The sequence below is a fragment of the Ammospiza nelsoni genome, chromosome 2, assembly GCF_027579445.1.
Source record: "Ammospiza nelsoni isolate bAmmNel1 chromosome 2, bAmmNel1.pri, whole genome shotgun sequence".
Classification (NCBI taxonomy): domain Eukaryota; kingdom Metazoa; phylum Chordata; class Aves; order Passeriformes; family Passerellidae; genus Ammospiza; species Ammospiza nelsoni.
In genome coordinates, this window is record NC_080634.1 from 52,845,705 (window position 1) to 52,872,293 (window position 26,589).

The 26,589-nt window shown below is 34.0% G+C and overlaps 1 protein-coding gene across 5 annotated transcripts in view; it reads left to right on the forward strand.

The window, feature by feature from the left end:
• Window positions 1–26,589, forward strand: part of NBEA (neurobeachin) — a 454,173-nt gene that overhangs the window by 137,101 nt on the left and 290,483 nt on the right. For 2 of the 5 annotated variants that reach the window (XM_059493591.1, XM_059493592.1), the window contains exons 18-30: window positions 1,650–1,758; window positions 3,864–3,945; window positions 4,151–4,274; window positions 4,604–4,796; window positions 5,047–6,069; window positions 7,875–8,092; window positions 9,577–9,730; window positions 15,732–15,740; window positions 18,235–18,415; window positions 19,049–19,179; window positions 20,440–20,547; window positions 22,113–22,281; window positions 23,675–23,770. In XM_059493591.1, the coding sequence (XP_059349574.1) occupies window positions 1,650–1,758; window positions 3,864–3,945; window positions 4,151–4,274; window positions 4,604–4,796; window positions 5,047–6,069; window positions 7,875–8,092; window positions 9,577–9,730; window positions 15,732–15,740; window positions 18,235–18,415; window positions 19,049–19,179; window positions 20,440–20,547; window positions 22,113–22,281; window positions 23,675–23,770 (2,597 nt within the window). Of the gene's footprint in view, window positions 1–1,649; window positions 1,759–3,863; window positions 3,946–4,150; window positions 4,275–4,603; window positions 4,797–5,046; window positions 6,070–7,874; window positions 8,093–9,576; window positions 9,731–15,731; window positions 15,756–18,234; window positions 18,416–19,048; window positions 19,180–20,439; window positions 20,548–22,112; window positions 22,282–23,674; window positions 23,771–26,589 lie in introns of those variants that run through there. The other 3 variants (XM_059493594.1, XM_059493595.1, XM_059493590.1) reach the window with 3 other exon arrangements.

The window sequence follows — 26,589 nt, forward strand, 5'->3', positions numbered from 1 at the left end:
CTCTTCCATTTCATGTTTCTCAGCTACTGCTTGTGCCTTTTTGTTCACATACATATGTGTGCATACACGACTTTATAAAATGGAATTCAACCGAAAAAATTACAAAGTACTTATATTCCTGTTTCACAGTACAGGAAACAGATACTGCATTGTAACACTGAAGCAGAATCGCATAAAGAGATGTTATGTGATTTATGAAATCTAAAGCAATACAATATTGCTAACAAATGTATAGGTACTAAACCAATTACTGTTGCTGTAGTTCATATATACATGTATCACAGATGAAGCTATGGAGTAGAAGTGATTGATTCTCAGAAATGACCAGTAATGTCTTACATGAGAGCCTGAATAACTTAGCTGATTTTTCTTTGTGATCTGTGATGAGAGACTACTTTGTCTAACCTTAGCAGTTGACAAAATCCTGTTTTTTCTTCCTCTGCCATATTTGATTTTTCTATGCCACCACTTGAAATAATAGTCTCTTGTTTACTTTTGGGTTTTACCCACACATATAAATCTCCTAATGGATTTCTACTTCCATCTGCTAAATCATACCTTAAAAGTTTGAATACATGTTGGTTTTCTCATAATTAATTCATGAACTCCCTTCTGTGCATACAAAAGTACACATTGTTATAAATTTTTACCATTCTTTTGTGGTACTTACTTTGAAAATTATGAAATAATCAATTAATTTCAGAAGTTCTAGAATGAACCTATAGAGTTTGTATTATTTTTGCTGATAATTATGAAAACACAGTTTCTTAGCTTTTGAATGCATATTATTTTTAGAAACTTTATCCTAATTAATATTTTTCTGCTTCTTTAATATAGATTATTATTTATTTTGTAAAATAATTTTTATTTCATATCCATTATAGTAGTAGGTAAATTTAATGATGCAAAATATGAGGAGTCCTCTATTTATGATGTTATGTCTTATTTTAAAATGGTAGGATTTGGGGACTAGGGGAGTTCATTGATGTGAGCTGCTTCGTTCTTCACTTTTTAAAGATTTGAGTAGTTTTGGATTTCAATCATGTAGAATTTCATAACTTTTCAGTGTATTGTAACATTTTATTCCAGGATTTAATATATTGCCTTCATGAGAGAATGATATATAAAGAAGAAAGGTGGTACTGAAAAATCCATATATATATACATATATATATATATATATATATATTACTATTAACAGATACAGATTGCTTGAGCAATCTAAGGGGGACTGGCCCAGATCACCCGCTGTGGTTGCTTCCAACCTAACCAGTTCTGTGATAAATATTGGAAAATATGAAGCTGGATTTTCCTGAGTTCTTGTGATGTGACAAAAGTTGTGTTCTTCAGTAATAAGATTTTAACCAGCCTGTGCACATCTTTAACTTTCTTACCCTGAGTAAGATAGTAGGAGTTGACTTTGAGGATGGTGTGATTTTTTTTTTTCAATACAAAAGCCCATCCTAAATACGACATTTTGTATATTTTTTGCATTAATTGTGGGAAATATCTTAAATATATATAAAATAACAAGCTTGGAAGCCTTTTAGTACAGCATCAAAATACTTGGCTTTTGGGTTTTACCTTGCTTTTGTTTAAAGTGCTCATTACACTTGACATGTGGCTAATGTTTTTATTTTCTCTTACAGGAGAAAGGTTGAAATCATGCATACTCACAGTCTTTTCACACTTCTGGGAGAAAGGTTGATGCTGCACACAAACACAGTGACTGTCACAACATATAACACGCTTTATGAGGTACAAATTGTTAAATGTAAAGATTATTGTTTCTGCTCCAAAAAGCATGACTTAAAATATGTGTGCTCTATAATATCCTGATTCTCAAGACTTTTGAGAAAAACTTAAGAAATTTTGAGAAAGTTTTTCTTGGTTCGCAACGTATTTTGCCATGTTTTAGATATTTTTATTAAGTGTTCTAATTTTTACATAGGTTCTATAAAACTTTCCACTTCTGATAGAAGAGATCCTGTTCCTTAGAATGTTCATCACTTTTCACCAAAAAAAAGCAAAAACCAAAAAAACCCAAACAAAAACCAAAACCACAACAGGTACTGCAGACCTCCAATTACTCATACTTCTCCATTGTTTGGAGAGTGTGTTTCCATTGAAATGGAAAATGCTTAAGTCAGAGCTGCCTCTCTTTTCTTTCTTCTTTTTCATGTCACTCATTTTATGTTCACAAAATTTTGAAGAGTGCTGTCATTTTTTTCTTTTTCAACCATGCCAAATGGTAACTAACACAGCCACTTTTATGTAGCTTATACTGCTTGAGATAAATAAGAATGACCCCAAAGCATTCTGCTGTTCTACCAGGTTCTTGTAGAGGCTTCACTTTTGATGAAGAGCAATTTTGTAAAAGCAAAATATCGAGAACATCATGTGGTTGAAACCCATGTCTTCATGCCTGCACACATCAATCTCATGTATCATTTTCAATTATTGCTAAAGTGGTGTCTTAGAACAGAATTTCTTACAATTTCTGAAAATCTTATGCACTAAAAAGGTTTTTAGTGCTTTTTTTACTTGCAAATAGATTTAGTGACTAAATGCTCAAGGTAGGTTCCAGAGAAGAAAAAAGAAACTACAGGAGTGCTTGGTTTACAGGGTTCTAAATCTGAGTAATGTGGAAAATTATTCTCCTATGATTGTAAAAACCTAAATGTCATCTATTTGCCAGTGACTTAGATCCAAGTTCTTTTTATTGTACATTACCTTTTATGGTTTGGCCACTTGAGCCGGAGTCTAGTTCCTGCATTCAGTTTTCTGAATGCTTCTATGATTGGTATTCTCAGAAAAATGCATAACTCATTGACAAAATCAAAGTTCTCATGGAGTTCAGCATCCACAGACATTAACATTTGAAAAAATCGTCAGAGGAAAGGAGAAAAAAGGGATTAAGTGGTCTAAGTACTGCAGATTTGCTAAGAAACTGATGCTAAGGAACAGATATTTTCCATATTCTCTCATACAAAGTAAGGGCATATTTGCATTCTATTTTAAATACCAATATATAAAGACCTATTCTAAGATTCTGTGTTCATGACTGACATTAGTTTGATTATTTTTTAATGAGAGAGCTAAAGTTCTTCTTTGAAATAAATATTGCTAGTGAAATTACTGAATTTTGAAATACGTTTACTTGAATGTAGCTTTTCTAAATCTCTTTACTAATTCTCTTTACTGAGAATTCTGTGTTGATGTAATTGAATTTTTAGCTTTTCTGTGTTGATATCATTGAATTTTTAGCTTGTTCTTAAAAATAAAGTTGCATATACACATCCAGTGACAAGTATCCCAGTGTGAAAGGTTTCTGGTGTTGCCTCAATACAGATTAATTAGGTTGTCGGGTACAATTCAAGCAACAGGAGAATTTTCTGTCTTCCTCATCATGTGAAGCCCCAGGATTATACCTACGGAATGCTAACTCTGACTCTTACTCTTTGCTAGCTGGAGGAAACCAAACCCAGTTTTAAGAATGGTTTGGTTTTGATGACATATATGAGAATAATTGTTGATGTATGTAGCTTGTGAAAGATATTTGATGTGTGAATGTATAAAAATATGAGAAATATGAATGTAGTATCTTTAAAATACTGTTATTGTATATATAGGTAACAAACTCAAAGTTTAGCTAATCAGCTACAGTGCAACCATGAAAATCTTTATCCCTGCATAGAGGAATTGCTTTATTCTGGTTTTCAAGATTTAAAATATTTTACCTAATTTTTTAATATCATGTTGCATGTGGCCATGTTAAATGTTCTTAACAAATTTTAAAATGAACAAAGAAATACTGTAGTGTTTGATTAAAAATGGTAAAGGAAATAAATATTCTGTTTTAGATTTTGACAGAACAAGTATGCACCCAAGTTGTTCATAAACCCCATCCAGAGCCAGATTCAACAGTGAAAATTCAGAATCCAAGTAAGGACAATATATTATGTTTGTTTGATAAATGTGTCAGCTAGAGGGTTTTTTGAAATGATGGTTCAGAAAGTGAGAACGATTCATTCATGTATCTTAGATACATATGGGTTGTAGTTACCTCTTACATTAATGGCTGTTAGCAATTATTTCTTTTTTTAAACATTGGTTAAGTGCTTTACATAACTAATTTATTCTTTCAAAGTGATTCTTAAGGTGGTGGCAACACTGTTAAAAAACTCCACGCCAAGTGCAGAGCTGATGGAAGTTCGACGATTGTTCTTATCTGATATGATAAAACTCTTTAGTAATAGCCGTGAAAACAGAAGGTACGTCCATGCAAATAGTATTTTCTCCTCATTGATTTCTGGGTAATAGCTATTTGTTATATTCTGTGTAGAGTTTTAGAATCTGTAGTAAATTAAATATATTTAAAATAAATGTAATACATTTGTGGTAACATTTCTTAGTTCAGTAACTAATACTGGATTCTTCTCTCTAGTATATTTTAGTTATTTTTTCATACTGAAGTATTTTTAAGTTTATTCGTTAAATTGGATTGATGTTAAGACATGATGTTCCTCCTATCTTAACCATTGTAATGTTAAAATAAAGTAGCTTTGTTTGGATACATTTTGAACTAATTATTTTACTTTAGATGTTTACTTCAGTGTTCAGTGTGGCAGGACTGGATGTTTTCTCTGGGATACATTAATCCTAAGAACTCTGAAGAGCAGAAGATCACAGAGATGGTTTACAACATTTTCCGTATTCTCTTGTACCATGCAATAAAATATGAATGGGGAGGCTGGAGAGTGTGGGTGGATACTCTTTCTATAGCCCATTCCAAGGTAAGAAACAGCTCATAGATGTTTTTTTGAAATACTGATAACCCCCAAATCTGTAGCAATACAGCAATATAAGATGTAAAGGGATTTAGTGCCATCTGGTGGCTCTCAATACTCATGTCAAGGTGGCTTTTTTTCTTGTCAAATACTTAGTAAGCAGTATTTAATATGTTCCTAAAAATCTTGCTACATTTTGCCCAATTAATGTAGCGTATATTTATGCACATCATCTAAATTTTCTTTTCTTTTTAAGGTCACATATGAAGCTCACAAGGAATATCTAGCAAAAATGTATGAAGAGTATCAAAGGCAGGAGGAAGAAAACATAAAAAAGGGGAAGAAGGGGAATGTGAGCACCATCTCAGGTCTTTCCTCTCAGACAACAGGAGCAAAAGGTGGAATGGAAATTCGAGAGATAGAAGATCTTTCACAAAGTCAAAGCCCAGAAAGTGAAACAGATTACCCTGTCAATACAGATACGAGGGACTTACTCATGGCTTCAAAGGTGTCAGATGATGTGCTTGGAACTGCTGAGAGACCTGGAGGAGGAGGAGTGCATGTAGAAGTTCATGACCTTTTAGTTGATATAAAAGCTGAAAAAGTAGAAGCTACCGAAGTAAAACTTGATGATATGGATTTATCACCAGAGACACTGGGAACTGGAGAAAATGGTGCACTGGTAGAAGTGGAATCTCTTCTAGATAATGTATATAGTGCAGCTGTTGAGAAGCTCCAAAACAATGTTCATGGAAGTGTGGGTATTATTAAGAAGAATGAGGAAAAAGATAATGGTCCATTAATAACTCTGGCTGATGAGAAAGATGAACCTTCTACTAACAATACCTCATTTCTCTTTGATAAAATACCTAGTCAGGAGGAGAAACTCCTTCCTGAACTTTCAAGTAATCACATTGCCATTCCAAATGTTCAAGAGACACAGATGCATCTTGGTGTAAATGATGATTTGGGATTGCTTGCACATATGACAGGTAGTGTAGATATAACTTGTGCTTCAAGTATAATAGAGGACAAAGAGTTCAAGATTCACACCACTTCAGATGGAATGAATAGCATTTCTGAGAGGGAGTTGTCTTCATCATCTAAAGGATTAGAATATGCTGAAATGACTGCCACAACTCTTGAGACAGAGTCTTCTGGTAGCAAAACTGTACCTAATGTTGATGCAGGAAGTATAATATCAGATACAGAAAGATCTGATGATGGTAAGGAGGCAGGGAAGGAGATACGGAAGATCCAGACAACTACCACAACCCAGGTAAATTTCAAGTACCCGTGTGTGTCTAATGTAATCACTGATCTTTGCAGAGGGGGAGATTAATAGTATGAGATCTGAGAGATATTTGAATTGTATTTCTTTAATTGTATGAAATATACACACCTTCCAGGCCCATTTTCTTTGAAAATGCCATAATGTGAAATCTTTCATGGCTGTAGAGAAAATATATATCGCATATACTAGTTAAATAAATTTATTTCTTACTAAAATCAATGAAAAATTAGAATGAATTGGTTTAAATATGTGGGCATTAATCTCTATTCGAAATAATATTCTTAAGAAGAATTATCAACTGAGCAACTAGCAGAAATTAATCTTCAAATCTCTTCTTTGTGTGCTATAAACTCTAAGCTGTCCGTGGTTAAATACTTTTTCTTAAAATGAAGTAAACTGTAAAAAAATAATTGAAGTAATTATTAAATAAAAAATAAATGGAAAATAATTGTATTCTTAAATAATGAGAAATTTTATTTTAGCATGTATACAGTGGAGCTGCTGGTTGGAGTTTTGATTGCTGTAGGTGTGGTAACTGCCTCATTAGATTTGATCTCGAGACCACTGAAAATTACTTAAAGACTAGCCGAGTCTAAGTGGAGATACTTACATGTTTCATGCTTGTTTGTGCAGTGGCAATGCACATCAAAGCCTGTTCTTGCAGATACAGTATTATTGGCTAAATAAAAGCTCCTTTGTTATGTTGAAGTTATTATACCATTGTTGCTGCTGGCATGAGGGTTACCTGCAGTAGTACCTGAAGGAGAATGTATTTGACTGGAGTTGCTAACATCAAATTCTCTAAAAGCAGATCTACAATCATCTCCCTGCCTTATCAGTAAGAAGTAACTCTCTTTTGTTCCAATGGACTGAAAGAAAGCAATAAAATTGTGTGACAGAGATGGGAACTACTGCTTACTCCTAAGAGTTAATGCCTTTATAATTAATAGATCAAATATTGTATATCAAATTCACTTTTTCCTATGTTTCTAGCTAGAAAATATGGAAAATACAATCTAAAAACACAATGCAGAAATTAATGTGAAAATTAAAATCTTAGCTAAATCTAAGAAAAAAAAAATCATTTAAAGATAACCCTAAGAAAAAGATAGGAAATGCAAGCAACTGTAATATTTTAGTTCCAAGAGGTCAAATTATATGAAGAAAACCTTTTCTACTTTCATAACACTGGCTATAGGAGATCAAGGTCGACTAAATAAACAAGAAGCTTTTCAGCTCAACTCCAGTGCTATGTCCATTTTTACATTGCTAACATAATTGTTTTGTACAGTTCTCTTTTGTTTTTAAATTGCTAAAACGGGATTTGGGGGACTAGATATAATTCTCTAATTATCTTGCTAAAAAGACCAGATAAATAAATTGGTTTTCAAAAATGAGGAGCCGTCCAAAAATGTACATTCCTCGAAGCCACCACTAGGTAGTTTGTCCATGTTTATTAGCTCAAAATATAATTGTTACATATAAACAAAGTCTTATCACTGGCCTTGGACGGACTACATTTGGTCTTTTCTGTAAGACTTCAAGTGAAGAATCTGAGAGTAAAAGCTTGGTGAGTAGCTGAAAAAGGGGCCAGCCACATCCCCCAACAGCACTGACTGATTTGGCTTGGAGCAGCTCCTTTACTGAAGGATACTCCCTGCCTTGGAGCACCAATGTCTCCTGTGGTTTGGGGCCACATTGTTTTATCCTGTCCTTTCTCAGATTCTGTATTGTGTTCAAAAACACACTGCGTACAGTTAACATCACTTTTGAACCTCTTGTTGATGTAGGCAATACAGGGTCGATCTGTCACCCAGCAAGACCGGGATTTACGTGTTGACTTGGGATTTCGAGGAATGCCAATGACGGAAGAGCAGCGACGGCAGTTTAGTCCAGGTCCACGCACAACTATGTTTCGTATTCCAGAGTTCAAATGGTCTCCCATGCACCAGCGGCTCCTGACAGACTTGCTTTTTGCACTAGAAACAGATGTACATGTTTGGAGAAGGTGTGTCCTTGTCTCTTCTTTAACTCCTGATCTGTGCTGCCATCAATAAGGAAAAATTAGGCGTGTAGGACAGGGTATGTTACTGGGATGGTGGGGAGAAAAAGTGTTGGTGTTAGGTGCAGTGCCTCTCTTTATCTTCCACCTTCTCTCTTTACCCCTTCCCAGCCTGGAACAGCTCAATCTCACAGGTAGTAATTTTTACAGGTAGTAATTCTTGTTTTCTTGTGGAGTTGTATAAATCCTGAATGCCTAAACAAACTGAGCTGTTCTTCCAGCTTATATTTAGCATTAGAACCTACTGCCCCTATTCCAGACAGAATAACTTCTGCTGATAGCCATCCTCATAATTGATGAATTAAAAGAGCTTCTCTACCTGCAAGGTGTATAAATAAAATGTCTTTCCTATGCATTTTCTAAGGAAATACTCTATTGACAAATTTTCATTTGCATACCAGCTACTGGCAGAGTTTAGTCTTGGTGATCATCTAATGTTTTATGACAACAGTGTGGTTTCCTAGTGTTTTTGTACATTTTGTACAAGTTGATAGAGGTAGTTTGTAACTCTAATATAAGGAGACAATTTATGCTAATTTCCACTAGAGAATAGTTAATTTTCACAAAACCTGAGCATAGTTTTGTCAAAGGAGTAATTTATACTACATTACATTTCCAGTTTGTTGAACTGTTCTGTGATACTCACTTGGAAATAGACAATTTTGATGTTTTGCTTTTGGCCAAGTATATGGGATGTGTTCGGATAATGCTTGAATGTTAAAGTTCAGATGGTATATTTTCAGTTGATGCCTTTAATTTTTGTTTGCTGGCTGACAACAAATGTTGCTTTGGGGAAAGACCATACTTAGAGTACTCATCAATATTTTCACACAGGGGTTTTATATTTTTGGGGAGTGACTGTTTCGTGGGACAGTTGCTCACCAATTAGAAGTCGCTGAGATTTCAACCTATCTTACAAGCATCTGTGGCTTGTGGAGCTATTATTAATGCTAGGCTTATTATCAGTTAGCAAAGTTAATATTGAATCAAGTACTGGCCACGTTATTGAGTTTCTCCTTTAAAACAGTAGCAGGTGTTATCATTAGATGTTATCAAGGGTGCTTCAGATGGCACTGCTGCAGCATGGTGAAGTCAATATTAAATAGTTGCTTTCAGGCTGCAGAAACAACTTCACTGCCTTCAGCAGAACTGCCTGTGAAGTGAAGTATTGGTTGATGGGAATAAAAGGTTAGAGGATGTTGTTCTCAGCTGAGTATTTGAATGTAATCCTGTGCAGAAAGAGATAGTAATCAATTTGTTCATTAGACTAGCCTTGTTGATATTTTTAGACAATTTACATGCAAAGTTTTGTAGACAAAATTTTTCCTTTTTATCAAAGGAACATTCACAGTATGGTTGCAAAGAATATATTTATCTACAATTTATTTTAATTGTTTGTTTTTAATCCTTCTTTTCTTCTGTCCTTGCAGTCACTCCACGAAGTCAGTGATGGACTTTGTCAATAGCAATGAAAATATTATTTTTGTACACAACACAATACACCTCATTTCCCAGATGGTAGACAATATTATTATTGCTTGTGGAGGAATTTTACCATTGCTGTCAGCAGCCACATCCCCAACTGTAAGTACAATATTCCCACCTAGTGGTCATATGAGAAATTGTTGGTAATAATGCCAACTACTATTTTCAGCTGACTCTTCTTCTTTAGGGGCTCTTGTCCCCTTTCTGCTAGTTCCTTCAAAAATTTAAATTTATAATCAAACTGTTAGACTATGATATACAGAATGTTTAGAACATTTTGCATTTGAAATACTTATTTTATCAGATAAGTAGTACTTAGTAAGAAAAATATTTCATAGTTATTTAATATTTCATTTAAAGGGATGACCATTAAGATAATGATTCCTGTAACAAAACAGCATGCTTTATGATGTCTACTCATTGGTATTCATAAACCTTTTTTGCATGGCCACTATTAGTTTGCATGCCAAATGAGACCAGAAGTCATCCCCTGTCTACTCTGTTTACTTCTTCCTTCATTACATGCTTCCCTCCCATGTTTTTGTTTTAATCTTGTATTAAAAATAACTGATATTTTTATCTGCCCAAAGTTGTAAGTTCTTAGCAGATGAAAGCTCAGGCAGAGTATTATCACTAAAAAGGGAGAAATATTTTATAAATATTGCATTATTGACAAGAGTAATTTTGTTATTTGAGTGGGATGCCTTGTCTGTGCCTTTAATATCTGTGACTATTTCTTCCATACTAAATGTCATTTAGAGCATCCTGTAAAAATTAGTTGTAGTTAATATAGGTCTTTGAAAGGGGAGACAATGAGGCCTAGAAAGGACAGACTCCTCTGAAGTAATGTAGGTAATAGACACAGGAGACTGCAAATGTGGTTTGCAGTAAAAGATCAAATATTTTTTTCCTAGCCATTCAGCAATTGAGATTACTTTTTTCTTTACTTTTACTTCAGTTTAAAAACCTTTTTTTTTTTTTTTTTTTTTGGTGGATTTTGTTTGGGTGGTGTGAATGCATGGGCTGGCAATTTGCTATACATTAATGTAATTATCAGACATGCAATTATATGTACAATACTGGATTTTACCATCTGTCTAGGACAATAAAATAAAAACAAATTGTGAAATAAAGTCATTCACTTAGTTTGGTTTCTGCTTCAAATTGAATGAATTCTACTGTGTGGAATTAAAAAAAAAAAAGGCTTCTTCCTGCCTGTTCAACTCCATTCCTGTTCAGCATTGCCCGTCCATAAAGATTAAAAGGAGGGTGGATCTATTCATCACTGCAACAGATATGAAGAGTGCAGCCCATCCTCCCTCCTTAGAGCAGGTGCTCTCCCTCAGTCTTGCTGTGAATCACAGTTTCGAACGGAGCAGATGCCCTGCTGAGCATCAGACCACTTGTGAGTATCCATAATCTGATGAATGAAAAGAAGTTTCATACTGATTCTCAGACTTCTAATGCTTGTGCATCCTTGAACTGCTGTGGAGAAGCGGATGGATTGCTGGTTCAGAATATATTTCTTCTCAGCCTTGAAAGGGCAAGGTAGGCCACTGAAAGCAATCAGTTACAAAAGGCTGTCTCACCCTCCTCCTTCCAGAAGCTGCTAATGGGAAGAGACAAGAGGTTTGAAACTGGAAGATTGATATGACATCTCCACTGCATAAAAACACTTACAGCAGGCCTGCTACTGGCCACTCTCTGCCAAAGTAACTCTTAAAGGGGGAAAGGCCCTGTAAGCTTTCTCCTTCACTGACTCAAAGACCCACAGAATCCTAGAATGGCTGAGGCTGGAAAGGGGATGCAGGAGGCCACCTGATCCAGCATCTGTGCTTAAACAGGGCCATCTACAGCCAGTTGTCCAGGACTGTGTTGGGACAGCTTTTCACTATCTCTGAGGATGGAGACTCCATCACCTCCCTGAGCAATTTGTGTCAGTGCTCAGTCAGCCTCACCACAGAAAAGTGTTTCTTGATTTCCATGTGGAATCTACTGTGTTATAATTAATTAAATTAATGAATAACTTTCTATCCACAAGGTACGCAGTTCAAATTTTGTGTAGTACCTCCTGAATCCCTCCCAAACCCAACCATACTTTCAGTCTGCAGTTCTGTAATTGAAACTGGTCATGGTAATAGAAGTCCACTCAAGCTGTGTTGCACTTCTCTTCCAAAAGGAAGAGGCTACATGAGGCTGTTCACAGGCTCCATAAGCTGCCTCACTGGGTCAGCCCAAGGGCCTGTCTGCTTTAGCATTCTGCCACCAACAGTGCCTGTTTGCAGCTTACATCAAAATGCAGAAGTACAAGCAAGCATATTGATTGCTCTAATAACACTCTGTTCAGCATTTAGGATTTTAACAACTAGAGTGGGTGTTTGAGCTGTCATATTTAATAACCACTGAGGAATTCATCCTTCTAGACTTTATCTAATCTTTTTTGAAGCTACTTACGCTTTTAGCTTCCATAATATCCTACGGCATTGAGCCTGACAAAGCAATTATATAACCTTCGAAACACTTCTTGTCTTTGTTTTTCTTAAGCCTGCTTAAATGCATGAAGTCACTATGTGCTTTACTGTTTATACTATGAAAAGAGTGGTTAATCATGTCTTTATTCAGCTCCATATCCTGTATGACTTTGTAGGATTGAGTCACATCTCCTGGTGTGCCTGTTTGAATCCACATCAACATCTTCTTGTTTGGTCTCTGATCCTCCATATCTCTGTTCTGCAGAGCTTTTCAGATCACATTTTGTAGATCCTGTAGAATACATACATTCAATTTATCAACAAGTGTGAGCTCATTTTTACTTAATTTCTTCCTTCTTCACTTTCATGAATGGTGAGGCTCTGGCATTCCCACTGATGGTCTTTGGGAGCCCATATTGAAATTTTAAAGTAGTAGTTCTTATTTATTTCCTCTTAGTATATTTTATTTATGGCATAGATCATGTATTTACATCCACTTACAAAAAAGTAATTTACTTTTTGTTTTGGAATAATGAAACATGAAAGCAAAAAGACTATAGAACAGACAGTAAAGGTCATTCCACCCTTTACCTTTGGGATGATTGAAACAGGAATGGAAATCATGAAGAGATTAGGGTAAGATCTCAGTATTCACTTGAGGTACTTACATGTGGCCTAGATTTTTATCCAATGGAGATCTACTCAACAGAAGCAAATTATTCAGATATCTTTGATGTAGACATCTACCAGATCCCTGTAGGGTCTGGCTGGAATGATTGTTAACCTGGAGCTCAACCCATTCTCTTTTTATGACGTACCTTGTTTTCTAATGGAGAAAGACAGAAGCACATGGTTCCTTTTTCAACTGTCTCACAGTCCTGTCTGTGCACAGTTCCCTTATTTCAGTGAATCAGTTGGAGTTCTGGCAAATCTGGGCCTTTCGTTCTTAAGCAGTCTTAAATTCTGCTGCAAAACTCTCTTCTCAACAATCTGCTATAGAATTAACTGCTCTTACATGTATCCCATTGCCTCTGTATTTATAAAGCAGTTTACCTATTTCTCATTAATAGAACAGATGCTGAATATTAGATCCTTGAATTAATTAAGTGTATTTGAAGAAAAGAGCCCAGGATAAATTTAGCAAAATGACATTCAGGATACTAAAGCAATTGCAGTTTTAGTTTTTGTTTGGTTTTTTTTTTTCTTTTGTTCTTTTGTGCAACAGATTCTGTATTGTGTTCCCTCCATTGCTAAAAAAAGTTGTGCTGTCGCAGTTTCCTTAAAAAGATGAATTCTTGAAAAACTCCCCATTCCAAAAAGACTTTTTTTCTTTTGCATGGTTCAGATTTGGAGTGAAATGGCAATTCTTCTGGGCTGGGTGGAAGATTATTGCATGATTCTTTGCCTGCTGTAGAACGCTCAGTCTTAGCTATAGAATTTCTTCAATATGGAGTGCCTGTAAAAGAAATCGTCCTTTTATCTTGTGGGCTTTCTTTTTGTTTTCTTTTTTCTATGGTTTTGGATTTTTATTTGTTGGATTGATTCTTTTTTAATCTAGACTAGGATGATCTGAATAGAAAACTTCAAATATAGATTTTTTTTTAAAAGGGGAATAAAAGAAAAGATGCATCTTTGGTGTAAACAAAGCACTCAAAAATCTGTGGGGGTAACTCAGGAATGCAGAGAAGGTTTTATATTTTTATGATATACGGGCAAACTTTACTGTAATTTACAATAATCTATTCCCACAATTTTTACTATTTCACTCAATTTCAGTTCTATAGTACCTCTATCCTAGGGTCTGTACATGGATTTACTTCAAATGCTGGTGCTTTTAAAGTGTTGCCAGTTATATATATGAAACTACTTGAAATTTAAGAAAATATTAACAAGAAATATGAGCAGGTTTTTTTTTGTTTACAATATAATCTGGAGTGTCTTCTACTTCTCAATTCTGACTTCTTGGATATTAAATTGGGAATATTAGATAACTCTTGTACAATTACGGGAAGGTTATAAAATACAAAATACTATTTCCTTTTATTTTCTCTTTTCTGTTGGGAATGTCTTTGAGGCTTTCTAAAAATAACTGCAACCATAAGGAAGACATTATTAAGATGTTGTGGAAGTGGGAAAAACAGGATGTGTAAGGGAAAAGGTTTGCAGAAGATGCTTTCTGTTAATAGAAGCTGGTTTACAGATAAAACATTTTGTGTACGAGCTAGCAATTGGAAGGAATCACTGCCTGCTACAAGGATAGCAGCTGTGACAAGGACTTGGGGACATTGAGCAAGGCAAAAGAAATTTGAGGAGTATAAATATTTGACAATTATATGACAATTTAGCACAAATTTCCAAACTCCTTGCAATCAGTTTGTTTTTCTACTTATTCTAAGAAGTCTATATTCAGCTTCTTACTTGCAGAATTCAAAAGATCAGCTCTCAAATTGTGATCTGAGGGCTGCTGGTGTTAAATGAACTGCCCACAAAACTCCATTAAGCATTTAATGATGGTCTCATTAGGTCTGTGGATTAAAAGCTGAGATGTATGACCTAGGTATAGTGTTACTGTTAGCACATTCACAGCTCCTGTGGTTCCACGGGTGCTTTGTGGTCTACAACAATTCTGAGAATCAAAAGCGGTAAAACTGCTACGAAAATTGTCAGATAGTAATTAAGAGATAATAGCCACAAGTTAATTCTCCAGCTGCATCCAACAACAAAAATATGAGGACCCATTTAAAAACTGGTTGAGCATTGTATTTTCTGCCCCAAGAGGGAAGAAAGCTGTTCAGTTCAGCTTGTTTTGCTTTTTGTTAGATTAGGCTTTTCCACTCTCTAAATTATAGCAATGATAACTGACAGAATCTGAAATTTCTTTCTATTTTTAAAACAGACCCAGTGAAAACTTAAGACTTAGTTCCTACACCACTATGGTAATAGAGAGAGTGGTTCTACCTAAAACTAAACCATAAAAATTTAACACACATCTAATTGTGAATAGTGAAATTTGAAGGGAAACTCAGTCTAAATGTCTTAGTTCTGGTTTTTTTTTTTCTGTCATTCAAAAACATTGTCATATCTAGTTTGACACTGGTTTAGGTTGAAGAAATCACACCCAAATGTAATATTATAATGACCTATCTTGTGGTGTATTCAAGGGAAGAGCATTATGCATGAAGAATCAGAGCATTGCTTGTTGTAATTCATGTTTGTTTTTTCAAAGCATTTCAAACATATTTGCCTCCTCATAAAAGGATTAACTACTTTACTATATTTCAGTTGAATGGCTTGTTGTAAAATGCTCATATCTATATAATTAGTTAAAACATTACTTTACTTTGCCTTGCTTCATAAATTTGCTTTGGAAGAATCAGTGTTTACATGAAGTCTATAATAATACAAGATTTAAAGTTTTCCTTGTGCATAGCTATCTTTGACAAGTCTTTACTTTCAAATGTTCATGCTGAGCTTAAATATTTTGCTGTTTTGAATATAAATTAAACAAATGTATAATTCCAAGATACTAATTTGTTTCAATTTACCTTGCATTTTTTAGTTAACTTAAATAATTTTCTTTTTCTTTTATTGTTGTGATCTGTTGTCTGTTTTGTCTGTTGCATGTCCAGGGTTCTAAGGTTAGTATTGCTGCTGTAAGTTTCAGTTTTTTGCATTTTCAAAAATATCTTATTTTTGATCATTTGATATTATGGCTTTCTTTTACTATTCTTACTATTATTTTCCTATAACATACAGTGGAATGTGAATAGAACTATATTAGGTGGATTAATTAACTTTTCCTACCATATTTCCCTTAAAAACCTAATGCATTGTCAATATTGGTGCTTGCTGTTTGCTCCTGGGCTGAATGTAGTTAGGCCTGTGAGCTAATTGAAGTTATAAATGCAGCTGTCAGTGGAGAAACTCTTTGTGTCCTGAACGTGTTCATTGTGTAGGAGACTTTGTACTGCTCTTAAATTACACTGAGTAGTTATGGAATAGTGATCTATTCACTTTTCAATGAGTTTTAGAGATACCTCTATCTAAAATATTGGTGATACTAGAAGGCAGCTTGATCAATAATGGAATATATTTTAGACACTATACAATACTAATGTACTGTATTTAACAGATAGAGATGATGGTAAGTTTGGTGTAAAAAAAACCTGTTAGTCTTTTTTTTTCTTCCATGTAGCAGAATTTTAGGGAGATTTGTAAAAAAACCAAAAAAACAGCAACAACAAAAAACCATTGTTTTTAATTCAAAGTTTGATATAATCTTGCTAAAATGCACTAAAGTTTTGTATTAAATGAATTTACTACATAACTTGCAGAAATAAAAAAGCAATAGATATTCTGAGAGGTTTAAGACCATGATTGGCACAATACAGTTGAAACTTGATAAAAATCAACATCAGGCAGTCAACTGGCTGCAAGTGAGCCTGATGTTATTTCAAGCATGAGTTAAAAGTTTAAGTTTCCATAACCACATATGAGTTTTTCTAGCAGACTGTTACGGCTTTAGATTTTTGCAAATATATTTACTTTGGGTGAGTGCTTTCAAAAAATCATCTTCCAGTCTGTTATAAAAACCCCAGCAACCTATTTTTCCAAAAGGTAGGAGGTGCACAGCACAAACTAAACAGGGGAGCCCTGGCCAAAGAGGATAGGAGATAGGGTGAAAATGTTTCTTCTGAGAGTTGTCATTTTACTATTTTTCTAATATTTTTGGGCAGTTCAGACAGATGACAGCCATTCCCAAATCACTCATGTGTCCAACATGCTACATCCTTAAGAGAAATTAAATGAAGGGCTATCTATCATTATGGTGACACACGCCACTTTGGATCTTTCATCTTTCAAAACAATTGTTTCCTTAATACTGTTTGGCACACTTTTCACTTTTGTAATTTTGGATGTAAAAATATTCTTCAAACTAAAGCATGAATACAGCTAATAACATTTTAGGAATGTGGAAATAAACAATTTTTTGCTTTTTGTATTTTTTATTTCCTTTAGAAGTAAATTGTCTTAAGAGCACCAAATATATAATTTTTTTTTAATAAATGCTTCTAAGCAAATTAATAAAAGTAGAGAAGCACAATAAAAGTACTTTTTAAAGGGACTAAACTGTGTTCCCAGAAAGTCTTGCAACTGGAAAGCTTGTTGACAATCAGTAAGAATCAACCAACTTTAGACAAATTTTAAAATAGTATTTAGACATATAATTCTGGATGCAAACAAGTATCACACATTCCTGTTTTCAATTTGCCTAGCTCCAGAGGCAAAAGTGTTGAAACAGATTTTTGGGTTTTTTTTGGTTTTTTTTTTTATTAAGCTGACTGCTTCCTCACTTATCTGCACTGTTAAATACCTGAAGGCATTTGAAAACATGACTCTGGACATCTAAGTGTCTTTTTTGGAGAAAAAAAATTGGTTTTCAGAAATATTGAACTCATTCAGAAATTTTCTGCTGATTCCCACTAAGGAGAGTCCAACATTAGGAAAGAAATAGCAACTCTGGGACATGTGAGCCGCACACCATGTCACTTGTCCCTTTTTACTTTCCCTCTATTGTTGTTGTGAGGTAACAGACATAAATTGAAGAATTGGACTCAGTCAGGATTCTATATGCTGTAAACGTTGCAGGGAAAATCAAATCATGGAGACAGAGTGCAAAACTGTATGTTTTTCCCACTCCACTCCTCACATTTGTTTATATGAATGAAAATAAAAAAGTAAAAGCTATACACAGAGTAATTCCTTTAATCTGTTACCTGTTTGCGTAGCCTATGGAAGAAAGGAAGAATATGTTGCACCCTTTTTACACCATGCATTGTTTTATTATCTGCCCTTACTTTGTCTTTATCTAATTGCTAATAACTTTCTCATTTATATTAGACTTTTTCTCATCTATTACATCATGTAAATGTAAATAATTTTCTCACTCTTCATTACTGCCTTACTTTGAATTTCACTCACAGCTTATGTTAATAGTGTCAGTAGGAAATTTTAAAATAACTTTTCAATCTACCTGCCATTAAGCATAACAATTTAGATTCCTATGTGTATGTGCTGTCTTTATATTTCAGTTGTGTTCAAACTGTTTAATTCAATTATCTCCTTTTAAAGACTGAATTGGAAAATATTGAAGTGACACAAGGAATGTCTGCAGAGACAGCAGTAACGTTTCTCAGCCGTCTGATGGCAATGGTTGATGTACTGGTATTTGCCAGTTCTCTAAATTTTAGTGAGATTGAAGCTGAAAAAAACATGTCTTCTGGAGGTCTGATGCGACAGTGCCTAAGGCTTGGTAAGTCAACAGACAGGATGTATTAAATAGTTACTTACAGATCAATGAGTTGCGATGGATCAAATGGTGACATGTGCAGCAAAGGACCTTGTAGGCAGAGCTTGATGTGATAAAGCAAAAATCCCATTTATTATTTATTGATCTGGTATGTTTTTGAGGCCAAATCAATTTAGTAATAAGAAAGACATGTCTGAAAATATTCTTCCTTATGTATTTCAAGTTGTATATATTCAGGGAGAGTAAAAATATTAAATTTAAGTCAGTAAACAGATTTTTTTTTTTCTCAAAGCTGCTTTGCTGCCTCCATATTGCAGCTTTTCTTTTGCAAGTCTCCATGGACTTGTAGGGCTCTATGGGCTATATAAAATAATAAGAGTGGGATACTTGTGCAGACTCTGTAGATCTCAATATATTTTACAACAGCATGGCATTTGTCTTCATTGTTTACTGTTATTCATACTACTTATTGTGATACTGATAATTTTACTGTTCCTGGTATCAAATTTGTGAGTTATTCTCAATTTTTTAATCAAATTTTAAATTGCTGCCTGCTAGTACTGGGTGTTAATTGATGTTCTAAATATAAAATTGAAAAAATATTCTAATTTGTTGCATTTTCCTTCCTTCTTTTAGTTTGTTGTGTGGCTGTGAGGAACTGCTTAGAATGCCGGCAAAGGCAAAGAGAGAGAGTAAACAAGACGTCATTAATTGGCGGTAAAACACAAGATGCTCTTCAGGGTGTAACAGCATCAGCAGCAACCAAGGTAACTGATCATTAAGTAACCAACAGCAATGATGACAAGCCTGAAACACTGTTTTTTTAGGATCAGAATATAATTGTAACTGCCCTCTCAAATATTTGGCAAAAGGTTAGATTTCTCCTGTTAGCTGGTTTATGGTAAATGTGTGTGAGGAGGCTTATTTGAAAGATGCAAACCTTGATGCAGGAGTGTGACTGTAGCAATTCTAACCAGCTTTTGCACTCTTGCTTGGCCTACTTGATAGAGCAGGTTCCCCTACTCACCTCTGTCATATATACCTAGATTATATGTATAAATAGATTTTTTCTATTCCATCAGGGTACTCTCCACTTTTGATGAAATCCTGCAATTGCATCTCTGTTGGTGAAATGTCTGAGTTCCAATAGCTTCAGACCTTTGAATGCATCTTAGTCATCAGTATACTATCTGCTTTTAGAAGTGAATTTTATTGTGTATTAAGTTACCACTTTGTTTTTCCAGTGTCATTAATTCATTCTTTTTTTTTTTTAACTTGTTCACAGCTTTAGAACTTTGGGGATACAGAAATTAAAATCTGAAATAATTTGGTCGAGCCCATGACTAAAATACAAGACATTGCATGATGTAAAGGATCCCTTCCTTCTTGCTATTATATTTTCATTACTATATCAGGGGTTTTTTTCTTCTCTAAAACTTTTTCAAATAGCCTTTACAAAGTTAGCTCCTTTCACAATTTCATTTCATAAAATTTCACAAAGACATTACCTTTTTCAATATGGTCACTTTCAATTCAAGGAAAATCCCCATAAGGAGACTTTCAGGTATTCAGGCCTCACATTTAATACGTTTTAATTTTTAAAGGAAGCATGCTATTCTATCTTTATTAAATATTAGCAGTTTTATTATCAATAGCCTATAATAAGTCCCAGTAAAATTAACATTATTTTTATTTCTCTTCAGCATTTTTAAACATAATAGGCATATTAGAAATAATTTTTTATTCTGTTATGATGCAACTGTAATCTGAAGCTTCTGTGTGAAAATTATTATTTTAACTCTGTCTAGAGATACAGTTCCAAGCTACTGGAAATATGTAACAATTTAAATAGCATTAAGACCACAATTCAAAGCATCACATTATTTCTAGAGCCCTTATCTGAGTATCATGTAGAATATCATCTAAGATTGATGTAATAGCTAAAAAATTATGTCAAATTCAGGTTCTAACAGAAATGCTTTGATATTTTGAGGGGACCAAAAAATCTCACTGTTTTTTATTTTTAGACTCCCCTTGAAAATGTCCCTGGAAATCTTTCTCCCATAAAAGACCCTGATAGACTTCTGCAGGATGTTGATATTAATCGTCTACGAGCAGTTGTTTTCCGTGATGTGGTGAGTAATGTGTGCTGTAATTCTTTCTTCTGCAAAATTATCACTTATGTTTTGAAAGAGATTTTGATTGTACCCGAATTAAAAATATCCTTCATGTGTGGCACTTCCTATATTATCTGCAAACTCTGCTTGTGACATTGTAACTACTGGCCACCTTCTGCACTTAAAAATTATGTTGGTTAAGCTATTTGAGATTAGTAGTTACCTGTGTTTAACACTCAGCCTTAATCTTATACTAGCCAAATAAACACAGCCAAGATAAATCAGTTACCACATATGTTGATTAAAATTGTATTACTAAAGGTGTCAACTATTGGTCCAACCAGGGTAGAAAGAAGGCTTAGTATATATGTTCGAGAACTGCAGCAAATCAGTTTGTAAACACAATTCTCACTTCTGCTGAACACATTTATTTATGTAAATGTCTATAAAAATGTTTTTCACATTTTTTTGCAATGGATTTTAGCACAAAGCTGCACCGCAATATACTTGTTTTTGAATGCAGTGCAATAGTAATTATTACGGTATACCTGCAAGTACACTGCTATGTTTAAATTCTCCAACATGAGTTCAAAGAGGCAATATTCTGTCACCTATTCTTTTCTTAACTCTCAGAGAAAAGAATACAAGAAAGGATGTCTCTGGAACTTCTATGAAAGAAATTAATAAGAGAATTTCTAATTATTTTTAAGACTTGCAAAAACATGCAGCCAAGTTAAATAATACCCAGAAAACATGGAAAACAAGCACTGAAACTGTAATAGAAAGTACATGCTTGTGAAATTGAGAAAAGATGAAACCAGTAGAGGAGTAGACAGAAAGTAAAGTTTTAATTTTATCATGTTAAGTTTTACATAATAATAATAAAAGACATTTAGTTGAATTAGAGAAATTTAATCTCAATCAGGATAATATCTAAGCCATAGATGGCAGTTTCCCTTGAACAGATGATTATGTGGGATGAGAAGAAAAGAAGACAGTAAAGTTATAGTGGTCCTGGCTTTCACTTAAATCAGTCCTGGAAACCTAGGATTTCTGCTGACATCTACTGTGGAAGGGGAAATCAGAATGTACAAGCTATTTCTGGAAGAAAAACAGGGGTACATTCTCCCTCCTTTTATGTGTTACCAGAAGCTGTTATGCCTGCTTATGCATCCAGCATCAGCTGGAGAATCATCAGTGAGTTTAGATTTCCCTCTCAGCAACTGTACCCCTTACCTCCTTCTGTCTCGGGCTGTCACAAAATCATCCTTGAGGCAGCAGTAGGCAGTTGCCCTTGCTGCCAGGAATCCTTTAAAGCACTCTCAGAGTACAGTCAGGCCTCTGTTTTGAAAAGTCCATTGACTCCACAGATCCCAAGATTTGTGTAGTTGCTGAATTACCTCCAAAATTCAGTACTTACTATGTGCTCTGTGTGTACCCACTCAGCCTTCTGCATTGTCCATTTCCTGCTGTGCTGGCAGAAGCTGCATTTCAGAAAGGTGTTAAGACTTGTGATGTTTTCGTAGAAAAAAATCCATGAAAACATTCAATATTCTAGCTGTGTTTCTTTTTCCCTGGCACAGGATGACAGCAAGCAAGCTCAGTTCCTAGCTTTGGCTGTGGTTTACTTCATCTCTGTCCTGATGGTCTCCAAGTACCGTGACATCCTGGAGCCACAGCGAGAAACTGCGAGGTCTGGGAGCCAGGCAGGTAGAAATATCAGACAAGAAATAAATTCACCAACCAGTACAGGTAAATTTGTTTTCTTCAAATGTTATGTGATTTTTTTTGTTGTTTTTTTTTTTTTTTAGAACTGTAATTATTTTACTACAAAGTATTTTTAGTGAGTAGCCTAAGATCCTAATAGCAAATTACATACTACTTTCTTTCAGTATAAAAAATTTGGGCTTTTAAAATGTATTGGCATATTTCAGATATTCTCTGTACTTGCTTATAAGGTATTACTAATTTTCATTTGTATTTTTTAAAATGTTTTTATTTTTCTTCAACTTGAAAATAATTTTAAAAAAACAGGATTCCTGTTAGAGTTAAAATTGTAAAGTACAAGATAGTTCACCAAAAATCTTCCTGAATTTGTTATGTGTTAGGAAGAACAGATATGTTTATACCACAAAATGAATAAACAGAGAATACAGCTGCTTGCCCTCGTGAGCTCCCTTTGTTTGAGTGAGGAGGTTTGTGAGAGGGTATTAGTGGAGGACTGAGTACTTTCTTGGAGTCCTGTATTGGTGCCTGCATTTAAAAGCCTTTGGTAACAATAGAATAAAAAGAAAACATTGCTATTGCCTTCTTTGACTGAACTGTTTGTGATTTGTTTGAGTAGTGGTTTTACTGGCATGTGTTCTACAGCCCGAAAGGAGGGAGCCTGTTAGGTCTCAGAACCTGTTAGAAATGAGGGATGCAAACCTCACCCCACTCTGTTTCGAATATTTTGCACTCAGTCCAGTATTATTTTTTTCAAGTCTGATTGGATTGATTATAACTCTACCTTCTATGTTAAAAGAGTTGAAAACAGGAGCTGCATTTGTCCACAAAAATTTTTGTCTATGTTTTTGTTCTTGTATTGATCTTTACCTGCTTTCTTCATTTATGGAGTTGCTAATTTTCATTCTTCATAGAAATTTTCTTCCAATTTGTGTTATATTTACATTTAGTCATTATTTTATGATTCATCATGCTGTTTTAATTTGCTAAGTTTACGTAATTTTCTGAAGTCAATGTGCTTGTAGGTTTCCCATTTGAAAAATACTACACAAATGTAGTCAGTTAAAAGAAATCATAATTCTTTTTGCCTTCCTCATTTAATGTTATGGTTCTGAACTAAGAAACTGCTACTTTCATACCTTATTGTCTTGCCTATTTGCTTGTATATATCTATCTATCTATCTGTGTCTTTTTTTCCCTATAAATGTTGCTCTTGAAGTGCCCAAATAATAGGTATGCTGTTTCCTATCTCTTGATATGGAAATTGGATTTTTTTTTTCTTTTGCCTTTTTTTTTTTTTTTTGGTAATGCCATGTTTGCATGTTTCAATGAGAAAGGATATCTGTCATGGATCCACAGTGGACCAGGCCACACATGAATACTAGCTGGCTCACATTTGATTCCATGATTTTCTCCACAGTTGTGGTCATACCATCTATCCCTCACCCAAGTTTGAACCATGGATTCCTTGCCAAGTTAATTCCTGAGCAGAGCTTTGCCCACTCATTTTACAAAGGTAATATTAACATCATCTCCTAACCTGTTTGGGTGTTCTTATTTAATGTAATGCACTTCAAGAACTAAATGTGATGTTACTGTTGATAAATAAGTATACGCCTCAGGTTACATGGAGATCAGACCTGATGATACCTTTAAAAGTTTAACTGCCTGCCTACATTTTTCTAAAAAATCTCTCTCCCACCTTCACTACAATTTATTATCTTTAATTATTATAAAATAAAATGAAACAAAATTTTAAAAAGCCAAAAAAACAGTCAGGAGAAGGGAATGGATATAGGAAAATTTAAATGCTTTTGGTTTGTGGTTATTCTGCTACAATATTAGGCCCATAAAAATAAAATTAGGCCTTTTTTGAAAAAAATTGCATACCAAATGAAGTATAAAGTAGTTTTGTAGTATTCCCTTTCCCTGTATCTTTTCCTGTTCTTTTGCCTTCCTTTCTCGCTTTTTTTCTTGCCTTCCTGATGGTATGTAAACCTCTGATACTGTATGTGAATTATTTATGCCTGTTACTTAATGTGCTGTGCTGTGTTTCTCTTGAAGGAAACCAATTTTTCTACCAAAGCAACTATTACATGTTTTGGTCCTGATTTGTTTTGTTTTGCTTGTTTGTATGTTTTAATAGATACTCTATAAGGTAGGAACATGGGTGTTTTTGTCATTTCTTGAAAAAGAGAGGGTTACCTGTATTTAACATTAGCCAAGTTTACTTGTACATTTCCACAATTATTTGCATGCAATTTGCTGTAAACACAGAATGTAAAATAATTTTTAAAAAATTAATTTTATTAAAATGTCCTTGGTATAATTTTGTAAGATCTCACTGGGTAAAAGGACTGATTTTTAAAAGGTTCAAGTTTTTTAGAATGCACACAGTTTATAAAGAACAGAGTAGTTAGCATCCTACTTCAGTAATAATGTGACTTATGCTTGTCATATGCTGTTCTTGGAGTGTTCTGTTAAAATACTTATTACATCAGCTTAGACTGTTACTATGTTAATCTGGTACTTCTTGAGTTTTGATGCGTGTATGTATGTATAAATTTGATGTGTGTATGCAATATTATATTTTTTTTAATTTTTAACAGTGTGTAAACCAGGGTTTGTGATTTTGATTAGTATTGTTGTCTGCCATACAAAGAAGAAAATATTTTTTATTGCTTAATAATAATATTATTATCTATTGCATTTGTTTTACCTCAAGTTCAAGTAAAATAGTTTTGGTTTTGAAATAGTTGAATAGAGCTACATTAAAAGTGTGAGCAGGTTAGAAAGAAAAGTGGTTTTGCTTTAGAAATAAATAATTCAGTAAAGGAAATGTTATCTGTGGTTAATTATTTTATTTGTTGATATCATCAGATCCTTAAGGGTTTTAACTGTCTGACGTCTCAGTCTCATACTCTTTACAGCTTTACCCATTGGAGGAAAAACAATTCCACTTTTTATATTTTGAACACAGTTCCTCAGTTTTGAACATCAATAAAAAGTTACATGAAAAAAAAATTGCAAATGCTGTCAGTAATGGCCAGAAGTCAAAATATATTTGTCATTTCAAAAGAATCTTTCATTCCAGTGGGTAAGCCAATTGGGTTTTTTTCAGTGACCTGAGTTGCTTTCAGACGTTGGCAGCAAATTTCATTTTTAATATGATTTTAAATTTTAAGTTATTTTTACTTAATACAAAGTGATTTAATGAAGCTTTTAAAATTAACAACACAATTTTTAAATCAAAGTTCTACTTATTGAAAATTAATAGAAATTTGGTTGCTACCTGGAAGTGAAGATATATTTTATTCATTCCATATGACACTGGATGGACATAAAGAACTTTTTCTTTGTTTACCAAGCAAGTAGTATCATAATAGTTAGAACTGTACAAGAAAAGAGCTCTTTAATTCAGGAAGAGGAGTTGACTCCTTAAAAGACAACCATTTCTCCTTTTTTAGTAGAATCTAATTATCTGACCAGGAAACTTACCAGGGAAAGGGTAAGATAGAATTAGGTATATTACCAGTATTTGAGATAATTATTTTGTTCTTAGTGAAATTCTTACTTTTTTTTTTTTTTTTCCATTGTGCGGGGCAATATCTTTAGTTAAAATCTATTTCAATCTGTGTGAGACCCTACTTGTCTCAAGTACATTACAGTATGTGATCAGCAAATGCTTTCTATGAGAAACTACAGCTGCTGTCAAGTTTGAGTTATAAGAATTTTAACATCATTTTATTTGATATGAAACTCTTCCATTATCATCATAAAAAATATTAAACTTTGCCTTCTTTACTGATATTACTGGATATAAATAAATAGTAGCGTTGAAATAAAAGACCTTAAAATATATTTTGCAGGGAAATATATTCTACCCTTATTAAAATGTTTGTAGAAGGCAAAATAATGTTTCTTTCACTATGATTCAGATATTGCTCATAAGCTAGCTGTTATCTTACGGTGCTTGAAGGAAAAAGGTCACACCCAGAAAGTAAAAATTATTACAGTAGTGCCCATGACTACCACTTAACAATGAAAAAATTTATTTCTTTATAACATTCTATACCTCTGTATTTATTTTTCCTTCTGGCCTGATCCACAGGGAGAGAAAAATATATCTGTATCTGTAGATTTACTCTCATCATAGGTCTGTCAAAAGTGCTTTTGTTTCTCCTCATTTCCAATAACTTTAAAGGGTCTTCAGTACTTTTAAATTAGTCAGTGTGTAGTCAGACAAAGCAGGTCTTGCAAAATTAAGAGAAAGGTCTCTCTCTTCAATTTAGGTCACATATAACTTTACACTTTGAAGTAATTAATGACCAGAGT